The sequence below is a fragment of the Asterias rubens genome, chromosome 21 (assembly GCF_902459465.1).
Source record: "Asterias rubens chromosome 21, eAstRub1.3, whole genome shotgun sequence".
Lineage (NCBI taxonomy): Eukaryota > Metazoa > Echinodermata > Asteroidea > Forcipulatida > Asteriidae > Asterias > Asterias rubens.
Window position 1 is genome coordinate 6,104,061 of NC_047082.1, and position 14,385 is coordinate 6,118,445.

At 39.7% G+C, this 14,385-nt stretch overlaps 1 protein-coding gene across 1 annotated transcript in view; it reads right to left on the bottom strand.

The window, feature by feature from the left end:
- Positions 1 to 9,743, bottom strand: part of LOC117304779 — a 35,041-nt gene extending 25,298 nt beyond the window's left edge. The window contains exons 1-6 of the mRNA XM_033789387.1: positions 8,979 to 9,743; positions 3,468 to 3,707; positions 3,135 to 3,227; positions 1,956 to 2,240; positions 942 to 1,142; positions 525 to 590 (exon numbers count right to left, since the gene is read on the bottom strand). Of these exons, the coding sequence (XP_033645278.1) occupies positions 525 to 590; positions 942 to 1,142; positions 1,956 to 2,240; positions 3,135 to 3,227; positions 3,468 to 3,707; positions 8,979 to 9,072 (979 nt within the window). The 5' untranslated portion in view covers positions 9,073 to 9,743. The remainder of the gene's footprint in view (positions 1 to 524; positions 591 to 941; positions 1,143 to 1,955; positions 2,241 to 3,134; positions 3,228 to 3,467; positions 3,708 to 8,978) is intronic.
- Positions 9,744 to 14,385: the final 4,642 nt, after the last annotated feature.

The window sequence follows — 14,385 nt, forward strand, 5'->3', positions numbered from 1 at the left end:
ACTCTTTAAAATCCAGAGGTCAATGTTTTAGCCCGAACAAATTATGACATTTTGATTATTCCAAAAACTTTAACATATTTTTTATTCCAAAAACTTCCAATATTATTGGAAAACATAGCTGAAAATTACTAACAAAATGACTCGCAATTACATGTAAAAATTTTACTTGGGCTTGTACAACTCAACTCAAAGACTGAAACTTAACCAAATCTGAACACGGAGGACAGACGAACGGACAACGCCAGACGGAAACTGGTATTAGACAGGCTCGCACGGCTTCGCAGCTCGCCAAAAACACAGATAGTTCAAACGCCCCAGTTCCACTGTTTTTCAAGTATTTTCAATAGTACTTACCATGTACAATGTAATAATTATTGTTTTCTGCACAAACTACGGAGGCACTAAAGGGACATGTTCAACATAGAAATTACCCGGCACAATTATTTTACGGATGCGAAGTATTTGTAAAGTTTTACGTAAATATTTTAATGCGACCGCTATTTTCATAATGTAGCAAACTGTACCTGATATTGAGGCGCTGTTATTTCCATAATCCTCTCTGGGGTCTTGTGTGGTTAAGGACACCATCGCTGTTAATTAATACAAAATAATAAAACAATTGTTTTATTGGTTCCTTGCTAATTGCTGATAGCGAAGTATAATAAATACACTTTAAAAGCTCAAGGGTCAGATTTTTGACCTGGCCTTTGGTGAATTTTTGTTTACCCTTTCCAGGTCAACACTTTTTTTGGGACATCAAAAATGACCCTTTTCCGGGCCATATTCTGACCCGGAACTCCAGGTCACGTCAACTCGGAATTTGTCAGGCCCCTCGTGACTCGGAATCCTGGTCAGATCTGACCCTTCCTAGGTCAGATCTGACCAGGGTGTGTTTAGAGTGTATTGCACTGGCGGTCATAACTGACATAATCTGGACTTACATTGACAGTATGGCGTTGGATTATCCCACTGTGTTGTCTGTAGGGTATCTCCAAGAACACATCTCAGCAAATCTTCTCCAAAAAGCTCAAATCCCTCATTACAGTAAAAGCTAATGTTAGATGCATAACGAAACGGCCCAACACCAGGTGAACGCCCTCCATTTATCGGACTCAATAGATCCTCACATAGGCCAAGCGTCACTGAGGATGATTGAGAGTTTAAATTAAAGTGACTTTCAATATTTCCGGAGAGAAGAAAAACCGGAGGGGCCGGTTTGTAGGACATTTGGGTCTGACAAAATGGTTTGCAGGACATTAGTCGAACGTATTGGCTCATCGGACACAATGGTATGGACCAGTGAGTTGTAATGGGTCGGGTATCATGGTTCAAATATTAATTTGTTTGATATAATAAGCTAAAGTATTACGTCTCCTGCGCCCAGGATTTGAATGCTGGAAATATAAAATAAAATAAGCAGTAAGCAGTAAGCAGTAAGCAGTAATTTAAAACTGTTTCGTTAATACAAGCATGTGACAGCTGAAGCTCACAGGTGTTAAGACAATGGACACTATTGGTAATTGTCGAAGACCAGTCTTCTCACTTGGTGTATCTCAACATATGCATAAAAATAACAAACCTGTGAAAATGTTGACTCAAGTTGTGAGATAATAATATTGAATATAAAACACCCTTGCTACACGAAGTTGTGTGCTTTCAGATGCTTGATTTCAGGACCTCAAAATCTAATTCTGAGGTCTCAAAATCAAATTCAAATATTTTAGGGAAAATTACTTCTTTCTCGAAACTACGTCACTTCAGAGGGAGCCGTTTCTCACAATAAGTTATACTATCAACAGCTCTCAATTGCTTGCTACCAAGTAAGTTTTTATGCTAACAATTACTTTGAGTAATTACCAATAGTGTCCACTGCATTTAAATATTATGGTGCAATCGAACTAATCTTTTTATTTCCAATGACGCATGTATGTATCTTTAAAATGTAATGCACTTACAGTTATAGACAGATAGTGTTGCCCTGCCTCCACACACCTCATCATTGTTTCCAGAGCACTCCACATTACAGTCTTTGTCACGTTTTTGACTTCTTTGATTGATGTTGATTTCATCGGTCCCACAATAACATTGATTTCCACGTGTTAGCCCAGCAAACCTCATTTGTTGTTGCTGGCAGTGGTCTAAGCATAACCCAACGGTCATGTTCATGGCTGTTAGGGCGTTGTCATAATTAAATACTGGAGTGTTTGAAGGATTATTGTAGCATCCTATAAAACCAGGAACTGTTTAAAAAGAAAACACAGAAACTGTTAAAACAGCTGAAACCGCTTTCAGTGATGCGTAACGTCCTGGTAAAATGTTGTCGCCCATACATTAATTATGTATATGCAACTAGAACCACAGTTATTCAATGGTTACTATCAAAACAATTTTATCAAGAACAAAAATTTGCAGTTCCCCTTGCATTTTCAAATTTTTTTCAGCATTAACATACACATTTTTTTATTAAAACCTTTATTTACACAAAATTTGTAGTTAAGCTTGTTTTAATTTATGAAAACGATATCACTGGATCATGCATTAAAATAATTGTTGTATTATTCCTTTTTTTTTGGGGGGGGGGGACACACAACGAAGACAACGAAGTATAATAGCACAGTTACAGTGATATCATACTTCGTTGTATATTCTGTGCGTTTTCCAGCACAAAAGTAGCTATAGGAAACATTCAAACTTTACCTTTAAAGATAATCCAAAATATGTGAGAATGCAACCAATGTTGATCCTCATAATAATCCTTATTTATTGAGGCCCATGGTGCCGGTTTTCAAGTTTTCAAGTTTTCTCTGACTTGTATTAAAGGTGGTAAAAAGAGAGGAAATATCCACAATCAACCCGAAAACAGCCATACCCAGAGAATGAACCAATGAGCATTGTTATCCTGGAAGATATTCACAGGGTTCATGATAAGATGGTGTTCAAGATGCATAATGGGTATTTGTATATTATACACGTAGTTTCATGTTTGTGATTTTTTTAAATAACAATTTATTGAATGAATGAATTAATTTTTTTGAGATTTTTGAATTTAAAACAATTAACTGTAATTCCCGTTGCGCCGTCTGCAGTTTTAGGAATACGTGAATTAAATGACATATAGGTTGGTTGTATCTTACCAGTGCAAATGAGTCCAGCCACACCAATCATACCGACACACCTAGATGGTTGTTCAACGGGCGCGTTATCACATTGTCCGAGATTGGGTTCATCTTCAATAAAACAAAGCAAAAACCATAAAAACACAAACATTGATTGGTCATCATAGCAATCAAAACATACATTGTACATAAACACGGCATTTCATAAATTTAGTCATTTCATAAACAATCAAATTATTCCCCAAAATTCATGATTTTGCGTAATTCGTAAAATCTGTGTGCCTTCAGAAGAAACTGATCCCCAATTTGGAAAACAACAAATCCTGTATTTTCACTGGAATGTTGACTTACTCCCACGGCAACCAATCTCTCCAAGTGATCCATTATTAACTGCTTCACCGAAGTAGGAGCCTCTCCGAGCTCTTGCGAGACCGGGGAAACCAAGCTGTCTGCAAGCTACCATCGCGTCGTTTGCTCCCCAGAAATTGTTATCACACACATCCAACCAAGTGCCATTCGGCTGCTGTACTTCCACGTTGCCGGAATTTGGTGCACTTGCCGGGCCACCGAGTAGCCGTATGTTAATGAAATCTGTCACAGTCATACAAATGCAATAAACCATTAAAAAAATTCAGTTGTTTATGCATTTTTATATAAAATTTACTAATCAGAACGATTTTAATGTTTGTTATGTTATGTTTTAGTGCTGATATAGAAAGCATTCCAACGGCATGGTCGGGGTCAGCCTAGCTAATGGGCAGCGCGCCGTATCGCCCGCTTACTGCGTACAAGGGAAACTCCGATCCGTCACTTTGATTGGCTAGAATTGAGCAATGCATTGTGGGAACGAAAAGAAAATGGTGCTGCAAGAACGTACATCACTGGGAACGAATTTGATCCATGGTGTCCCGGTGTGGACTTAATGGGTGCGTTCGTTTAGCTTCCCTGGGTCAACCCCGGTGTGTGGTGTTTTTTCCCCAGGACGAACGTGGGTAATAATATTATCTGCACACGTTCGTCCTGGTAAAAAAAAACGCCACACACCGGGGTCTCCCAGGGAAACTAAACGAACGCACCCAATAGTAAAAGAGACTTCCGCCACTGACCAATGTACGGTGGCTGATCTTCGCCAACAAATAAACACTTTTTCAGTGGGGCGTTATAACGCCCTATACGGCGTTATAACGCCGTAAATTAGGGCGTTATAACGCCCTATTTTTACGGCGTTATAACGCCCTATTACTCAATTAAGGCGTTATAACGCCGTAAATTAGGGCGTTATAACGCCCTAATAGGGCGTAATAACGCCCTATACGGCGTTATAACGCCCTAACTTACGGCATTATAACGCCCTAAAGTACTACTTATCAAAAAATGTCATTCAAATTGATACGTATTTTAAAAACCTTTTAAAGTCACACGTGGTCTCCGACCCCTTTCATACTCTTTGTATGACCGTGATGAGCATGTTGAACATGTTGGGCAACTCGTATTAGTTGTAAATAAGGAGCACGTTGCCTTGGATCGGACGAGTTGATCTATAAAAAGCGTTTGTAACCGTTTGTTATAAAATGCACATGGGTAGAAAGATGTTTTAAAAGTAGAACACAATGATCCATACAAATTTGCCTCGAAGTTGCGTGGTTTTCCTTTTACTCTGCGAACTAACAGTAACACGGTCGGCCATTAATTGTTGGAGTCAAAAATTAGACTCCCATAATTAATGGCCGACCTTGTTAGTCACAAGGTAAAGGAAAACTGCGCATTTTGCGAGGCTTGTTGGGTGGATCATTGTATTCTACTTTTTAACAACATTTTTCTACCCATATGCATTTTATAACAAACGGTTACAAACGCTTTTCAAAGACCAACTATAGACCGATCCAATGTTTTTAGTTATCTTGTTCAAGTTTTGTATAGTGTTTTATATTTTCTTCGTAAGTTAAGGGCTAAAGCGTGTTATCATTCTACTCTTCCACAAGTTGTTTTCCAAAGGGAGAAGTTAAAGAATAAACAGCGCTTTCCAGCCAATCTGTCTTTTTAATAGTAATTATATTATGCCAAAGAATTCAGAAAAAAATATGAAAACTTGTAGATTTAGCATCCGTTTTAAAAAACAAAATATGGGGATACCATACAAATTATATTTATTAAATGATTTCCACAGAAACGACGCCTATCGATTAATGTTAGCATAAAACCATCAGCTAAAAGCAAGGTCAGTGACAATCATTTTTCTAGTCCTCAATCACGAAGGGTGATAATATGTCAAGTACATGAATAAAAAACTATAAAAAAATAAAACTCACAGTTAAATTATAAGCACTTTTATTTTCTGGAAACACTTTGTGCTTAAAAAACCGTGCGACAGAAACCTTCCTAGGAGGAAGGGTTCTATGTAAGGGCAAAAATGTGTGATGTACCCATAATAATAGATAGAGTCCTTATGAAAGGAAACCTCTGGTGCACATTTTTACTGCGTTATGGAATTCTTTCAGAGCAAATTTGAACCGTGATGGGATTAATGGTCTGTACATTCCAAATAGAAATGTGTTGCTCAGTCAGAAGGGTAACTTACTTTTGGGATTGATTGAATGTCACCGAAAATCAGGAATTAACTGAAACCTAATTCCTGTCCCCAAAAAATCTACAGACCCATATTATCATTTAATAAAATTAGAAGATTTGAGATTTCGACAAAATTCCAATCGGAAATGTACTAAATACAATGGCAATACGGCATTTGATATCGTTTTAATGTGAGTTTTGAAACTTGTAGTATTTTCTCCAGGATTCTACTCCAACCCCCCCCCCCCACCGATAAAAGTTGTGGCACTGTTTGCACCAATGAACAACTTCCTTTTGTCTTTGTCAGCGGATGACAGTCATGAAAATGTCCAAAAATTATTTTAAAAACAAAATTTTGGGGAAAAATCACTTCATCAAGGGAGGCTAGCTATTTTTATTTATTTTTATAGGGCGTATAGGGCGTTATTACGTCCTAATAGGGCGTTATAACGCCGTAAAATTAGGGCGTTATAACGCCCTATTACTCAATTAGGGCGTTATAACGCCGTAAATTAGGGCGTTACAACGCCGTATAGGGCGTTATAACGCCGTAAAATAAGGGCGTTATAACGCCCTATTTCTAAATTAGGGCGTTATAACGCCGTAATTTAGGGCGTTATAACGCCGTATAGGGCGTTATTACGCCATAATAGGGCGTTATAACGCCGTAAAATTAGGGCGTTATAACGCCCTAAAATTAGGGCGTTATAACGCCCTATTTCTCAATTAGGGCGTTATAACGCCGTAAAATAGGGCGTTTTATATAACACCCAAGCAGATCCTTGCCATTTGATTGGAGGATTGTCCGTCACGTGATAGCAAATAAAAGTACCATTGCACGCTGAGTCACTCACCGTGCTTTTTCGTTCCATCCGAAAAGTACCATTGCACGCTGGCAGCGTGCAATGGTACTTTTCGGATGGAACGAAAAAGCTGAGTAAAAACATCACTGCGTGCGCGTTGTCTTCGGTAACGCAGCAAGGCATAATTATTAGTAAAATTACTAGCATTCGTCTTCTACAATTAAAAATTGGAGGCCTACGCTTTGTTTGTTTGTTTTGAAAGTTGTATCTTTCAATCAAAACATAGAGTAAGGTCTCTGTCCTTACTCTATGATCAAAATGACAAAGATCTACTTGGATGTTATATAAAACAAATAATGAATGTTTTTCATTCGTGCAATGGTGCGAATATGTTCATTCGTTGAAAGCTGGAATGTTCCATTCAACTCGGCTCCGCCTCGTTGAATAGAACATTCCATCTTTCAACTCATGAACATATTTGCACCATTGCACTCATAAACATTCATTATGTGTATAATAACGCCGTAAAATAGGGCGTTATAACGCCGTATAGGGCGTTATAACGCCCTTCTGAAAAGGTGTTTATTTGTTGGCGGAGATCAGCCACCTTACCAATGGGGTCTTGCATAAAAGTCATGATCCTGGCTAGCTCATAACAAAACCGTCAAGGCGTTGGTTCAGAGCGTCTCACACCACGCACGCATACAAACAACTAGCGCATTTTGTAAACATAGACTCACATAGCTCGGGTTGGTAGCGAAATAACGTATGCAAAGCAAAGAAAAAACAAGCTAAAAAACAAAACAAATTATAAATAAATGAAAATGAAACTCAAACGCTTTTGCCAAGGCCACCATACTCATCTGTTCAAGAAGATCATCCATGCAAGGAATTTGTTTTAACAAAAATGCATGACTAGTTTGTACTTCGAAACCCTGTTCAATTTCAAATACCGTTTGGTGTCACATTCTGAGAAAAGCAAAAGTTATATTCAAGAACATAACATTAAATCTGATGCCATTTTCTGTATTCCCTGAATGCGCATGTTGTAGAATGTGTTTTAATTTGCAAATGTTGAATGAATTGATAAGGATATTGTGCGAAATCTTACTATATAAACACACGTCATGGGTCGCAGAGTAACTAGTGTTTCCTGCATAGACAAACAAAATGACCCTCAACATCCGGGTAGTATTTCCCTAAATGTAAGGTACTGATGCAATGAACATTATCAGACAGGTGCATTTTAAAAACTGCAGTTTTTATCTATAATACACAGCTTTTGTTAAAAAAAATAACTTTTATTATCAGGTTGTGTTTTTCTTGTCCAATATAAAAGGGACACGTTGCCTTGGATTGGGCGAGTTGGTCTATGCAAAGCGTTTGAAACTGTTTGTTATAAATTGCATAAAGGTTATGAAGATGTCCTAAAAGTATAAAAAATGTTCCAAACAATAATATGCATCGTAACATGCATTCACCACATCAACATCTAGAACGCGATCAGGTCTTGATGTAAAAAGCAAGTCTAGCGTTGAACTATGACGAGTTTGTTCCTTCACCAGTGGATGTAGACCATTTGAATCACTGATATGTTGTAAATCAGCAAACTGTTCTTTTCAAAATTCCAATCTATATTAAAGTCACTGATGATTATATGGCCAGAGAAGCTTTCCAACGGCAAACTCCAGAGTAATTCATCAAATTTCTCAATGAAGTTGGTACCAGTTGGTGGTCAATAAACCGTACCTACAAGCCAGCTTTCTGCACTAATGTTACATGTCATCCATACACTTTCAAGTTGAGTACTCCTAGCAACTTCATTGTTTAAGGGAAACGGTAGAGGATGAAGTTCAGGTTTCATGGCAAGGAGCAAACCCCCTCCCCTGGAGCCGCGATCTTTGCGAGCAATGACAAACTCCTGAAGGATTGCAGAGTTCGGAACATCAGGTGTCAGCCATGTTTCAGTTATTCCAATAACATCGATGTTCTAGGAGGTGACTACCCCTTGACGTTCTATCAATTTATTTTTTAATATGATATCTATAATTTGTTGACATGGTTGAGAAAACTTATGGGGGTAAATTATCACCCAAGATCATCTCCAGATCATCAAATTCAAAGTCGAAATAGAGGTAAAAAAAAAGGCTATCAAACCTAAACATATTCATCCAAATAAGCACGGACAAATTTGGAAAGCTTCAATTTCCTTTCCAAAGACACCAATTTCAAACAATTTGACCCAATGGTTATCGATGTATGGTCGTTTGAATATTGGCGGTCGCAGGCGCATTTTTGACCATCAACGAGAAAGAGCATGCCGTAGGGCGAAAACCATTTGCATTGGATGGAGCTAAAATTCGACATTGATGAAGCATGCAATTGAGCCAAGATTACCCCATAAAATTTAAGCAAATTTAAAGAGGGTAATTGACAGGAATGACCCAATTTAAAAAAATTCACTTTCACATTTTCAAGGATAAACGCTCACCTTCACGTTCCTGTGCCAATACAAACGCCACCATGCAATACACAACACCTACGATGTAGGCTGGCACCATTGTGATCGTTAATGGTCTCCGCATTTATTTCCGTCCCTCTTGGCAGATGTTGTAGGCTACTGCTGTTGGCGACTGCTATATTTAAACGGGTCACCCCTATGTTCAACAACCCGTGTTCCGAAGTCCCAGTGATTTACACGCTCGATGGGGGTAAGGGTGTGTCCATGGTGTGTCAGGGCACAAGGGTGTCGGAACACAAGGGTGTCTCTCTCATCGTGGAAAAGAGATAAAGGGTCAATTCAATCATTAGATAAAATGGCGAAGTCCTCGCTATTGTTCATCAAGAAGTGATGTATATGATGTCAATTCACGTCGTGCATAATATCCAGTGTTTGTTCATCCATTGCTCGTCCGAAAACCATTCAATACAGTTTTTATACGACGGCACTTGAGAGGACACGCATACCGGTACACACAGGAAAAGTGAGAGCAGTGCTGCTCCTGCGAAGTTGTCAAAATAAAGGTGTAACACACCCAGGTGACCTGTATACTTGCGTGTATCACTGACGTTGCTGTTTACTTGTAAACGATTGACATGTACTTTACGAGCGTATAATACTACTTGTATTCAGTGTATTCGCAGGTTAACAACTCATTTGGTGATGGGTGGGTTAGTTCTATATGGCTGTTTGTACTCGGCTGTAAACTGCAGAAACGATGTGGAAGTAGACTTGGTTACAAGTCTGCGGTCGTGGCTCTTAGTCTATCCGATAGCCAACACATTATTGCCAAAAAGAAGCACCCTTACCTCCGTCATTGGCATTATATCACATGGGATTGCGAGTTAGAAAGCGTGTTATAGCAAATCTGCGCAGGGGGAAATTATGCCTGGCTGATGCAGAGAAATAACCGCAGACTCAGACTTGAATTCAAGTCTAGTGTGGAAGCAGAACTGAAGCAGGAAGACATGCATAAAATCGTCAGTGTACCATGTTCCAACAACCTATTCAACCCTTCGGCGCTAATCTGTTGAACTCTTTTGTTAACAAAAGCACCAATAGATCCTTTCACACTGAGTCTGCATAAATATGCAGTGGAAGCCAAGCGTGTCAGTAATGGACGTCGCCTACAGGAGGGTTTATTTCGTAGAGAGTTTCTATATTTCTCACATAACTGTAGTTTTAAATATCCTTTTAAACTTAAAGTGGTAAAGTTTTCACTCGGGATCTAAACATCAAACAAGTGCGTGCTGTCTGTGGGCATGATTTGGGGATCCGTACGTGTGAGTACCGCTTCAGTACTAATAGTGCATGAGGAACTTTTGCTGCTTTCTGGCTACGGATTCAGCCCCAGTACCGGGTGACGCGTAGGCCCTCTACAGCCAATGAGCGCACAACGCAATGACTCCGTGACTTTTTTAGTTTTTTCCAAAGGTCACTTTCTCCACGGACGGCGCACTTATGCTACTCTCACACTAGGGAGAATGTGCTAGCGAATGTGCTTACGAACGGAAATATTGAACAGTCGCTCAAACTTCGCCACATTCGCCACTAATTCACTACGTTCACAAGTCATTCTCCCCCTCCTTACGAAGATTGGTCACTTTATGCTGCTCTCACACGGCGAATATGCAAGCGAATATGCTATCGGAAGGAAATATTTGACAATCGCTCAAGCTTCGCAACGTTCGCCGTGTCTTCGTAAGCGTTGGTAACAAATTTGGAAACTTCACAAATTATTCCCCACATCCTTACGAAGATCGCTCAATTTACAAACCGGTTTGTAAATTTCAGCGAATGTTGCGAAGACGGTCATTCGGCGTGATTTCGTAAGCATTGGTAACGTTGGTAAAGCGTTCGTAATATATTCGTAAGATATTGGTAAGAAGAGAGCCGACCGAGGACGATCGAGGGGTGAGACCCGATTCAAATAGTCACTATCCAACCGCCATTTTGAACGAATTCAACGCGAAATTTAAATACTCATGTTCGCAAGAACATTCGCCACTCTGTTAGAGGGGCAAACGAAGCGCTTCCGTACTTTCAGCGAATGTTGTGAAGACGGTAATTCGCCATCGATTTGCGTAAGCATTTGGTAAGCCATTGGTGAGCAATTGGTACTGTTGGTAAAGCGTACGTATTATGCGTAAGATATTGGTAAGGAGAGGTTTAAGGATGACCGAGAACATATTCACTACAAGTAGCAACTTTTGGGCGAATTCATTGCGAATTTCAAACATTCATATTCGCAAGATATTCACCCAAGTGTGAGAGTAGCATTACAGTTCCCCACTTGGCCGCCTACCATGGCAAGATCGGGTTGTTTGAGCACATGAACTCATGTAACTCATGATTTAATTTTATGAACTCTGGGGACATCCCGTGAACTCATGATTTAGTTTTATGTATTCATGTGTGAATAAACATGTAGAAGTTATGTGTCAAACAAATGATAAAATGGTTTTGATTTGTTCTTATTGTGACCCACTCTCTGGCGTCACCGTATGACTATTAAATCAGTGCGCACAACGTACGTACGTTGCAAGTGCGAAGCACGTGTGGAGCACGTGCTTACTCGGTGCGGTCCACGTGAGTTCTGCGTGCTCATTGGACAGCTGAACTGGGGAAGTGCCGAGTAAGCACGGACAACGCACTAATGACGTGCGTAGCACGCACGTGTTAAGTGCGCCGTCCGTGGAGCAAGTGACCGTTGGAAACATTAACTCACGGAGTCAGTGCGTTGTGCGCTCGTTGGCTGTAGAGGGCACGCGCGTCACCCGTACGTCACCCGTACTGGGGGTGAATCCGTACGGGTGACGCAGAGAAAGTTCCTCATGCACTAAAAGTGCTACGTCGTGTCTGCTTGCTCCCAAATCCGTATCTGAGGCGGTACTCACCACGTACGGATCCCAAAATCTTGCCCACGTTTTTGCAAGTAGACAGCACGCACTTGCACGTACGGCGGGTTGGGACCGCCGCTGTAAAGCCAGGCGTTGCGTGCGGGCCACGTACTTACACCTTGCGCAGACCGTGCGAGTGACGTGCGTTGACGTACTTCCTCCCTGCTCTTGCCACTCCCTCCCCACGTTTTCAGAAAAACGTGGCGGCCGTGACCTCCTCAAAACACGTACTGACAAAAAACACGCACGGTGGGTTGTGACCGAGGCTTAAGTGACCAGCACGTGTAAGTACGGCCGCCTCCGTACGATAACGTAAAATTGTTAGGGAATTAAATCTTAAAGTCAGAGAAATCAAATTCATTACATGATTTCAGTAAAGGATAACGCCCGAGGTTACACGAGGGCGAAGCCCATGGTAATTCGTACCCACGATCCGAATGGCGAGTTCATCGAGGGCATTGTGCAACTTAACCCACACCTGAAACGTCATGCTATTCTTAAATGCTCACATATTTTGCACGAATGGCGCGATATTGTTTAATTTTCAACACAATTTTTTCACTCCAGTGAACACCACTCAAAGTAAATTCAAGTGATAGAAAGTGACTACCTCGATGTGACTACCTGACCTACCGTCCAGCCGATAATTTTTAGACATTTTGAACATAACCTTGAATAACACATTTAAGCTAACATAATGATCAACCATCAGTTAAATTTATGTTATTATATAATGACATTGAAAGAATTGTCTTTGCAAACTTGTTTTTGAGGGAGTTTACTCACTTACTGTGTTTGTTTAGGTTAAATTAAGCATTTGAATTACTTTTATAAAGTATACTGGATAAAACGAAAATAACTGACGTTCAGACCTGCTCAAATAACTGTTGTAGTTAACTAACACGTTTAAACATCTCAGCTAAATAATTTAATAATGTAGTTGTCCACTTCTGGAAAGTCTTTACGATCATAAAACATGCTTGACTCCAACATGTGTCAAATACATAATAACGGTATATGTCGTCATTTGCGTCATTGAGGTCATATGTTTTTTTTCCTAAGTTCTATTATTTTGCACGACTGATGCTATGTGGACAGTTTGACCTGTTTGCACGATGGGTGAATAGTTTTTCCCATCGCGCCATTCGTGCAAAATAATGGAGCGATTAAACAACAGCATGACGTCACAGGTGTGGGTTAAATATGCTTAATTTATAATACAGACAAACACAAACGCTCAATATATTATCAGAAATTTAACTGAAATGGTTGGTCAACCCAATTAGTTAAGTAAACTTTGTTAATTAAAGTTATGTCCGAAATTTATGAAACAACCAACTGGTAGGTCACTTCTTTTTTTTGTCTTGAATCGTCACATTTGTTTTATTGTGTAGACCGAGCAATTCGGCTACAACATCATCCGTGTCATAGTCACTTTTTATAAACCTCATGTATAGAATCCTCTAATTTGATTGGTTTAAAATTGAGTCATGGAAATAGCCACGCTTCCTTTTTTTTATATCAAGATGACGTCATAGCCCGGGGCACAGTCAATCGACTATGCCCGCCCCGAAAATCACGGTCGCAAATAGGTTGTTCGTGTGAACTGAATGAGGTACATGTACGACTAGCGTTCCGTGTCATCTTCGCAGACAACCTTTCCCCGTAGTCAGGGTTGTTGATTAGCGGAATATTTATTCAGTATATAAAAGACTAGCTTCGGGCATACTCATGGTTTTGACATCACCTTGGGCCTTTAGTTTTAACTGTGTCCCTCATAGCAGTCAATATTTCCATACTATCATTTGACTATAAATTTACTTTGAGTCAGGAAAAGGGTCCTTTTCTGCCACTTTCGCTGTGATCCTTTTTGCCGCTGTTGAAGGAACGAGTGTTTTCCTGAATGTCGCTCTTCGTGCAAGTGCCATCTTTAAGCACCACCGGTTGTGTTCACTGGAGTGAATATGATTACGTTTATAATACAACAATCAATTGACTTAAAAAATAAACAATATCGCTCCATTCGTGCCAAGCATGGCGTCACAGGTGGGTCATTTCATGTCAGACCAAACGCACTTTTTACCTCATGTCTTTCGATTTTGATAAATATTACTGTGCTTTTAGGTCCTTATGAGCAATGAATGCATACCGATTTTCAGCCCGATTCTACTTACCATGTGGTCAGGGCAGCAACCACTAAAACCTGACATTTTTAGGGTAAAGTATCACGTTTTTGGTAAACAAATTTGTCGTAACCGTGTGAATTGTTTCACATAAACGCAAACTTTGTATCAAAATAATGAGAATTGCATGCTCAATGATGCATTTTTTTTTTCAGAAATAATTTTTGTTAAAACTAGGTCAGCGTGACCTTTTTAGAACTTGTTTTCTAATGCAACAATTGTAGCCTATGTTATTGTGTACCTACACGGTATGATCACAGTCAATGTATTTTGTCTGATGTTTGGTGACTCTGATGTTTGATTTACAGGAACATG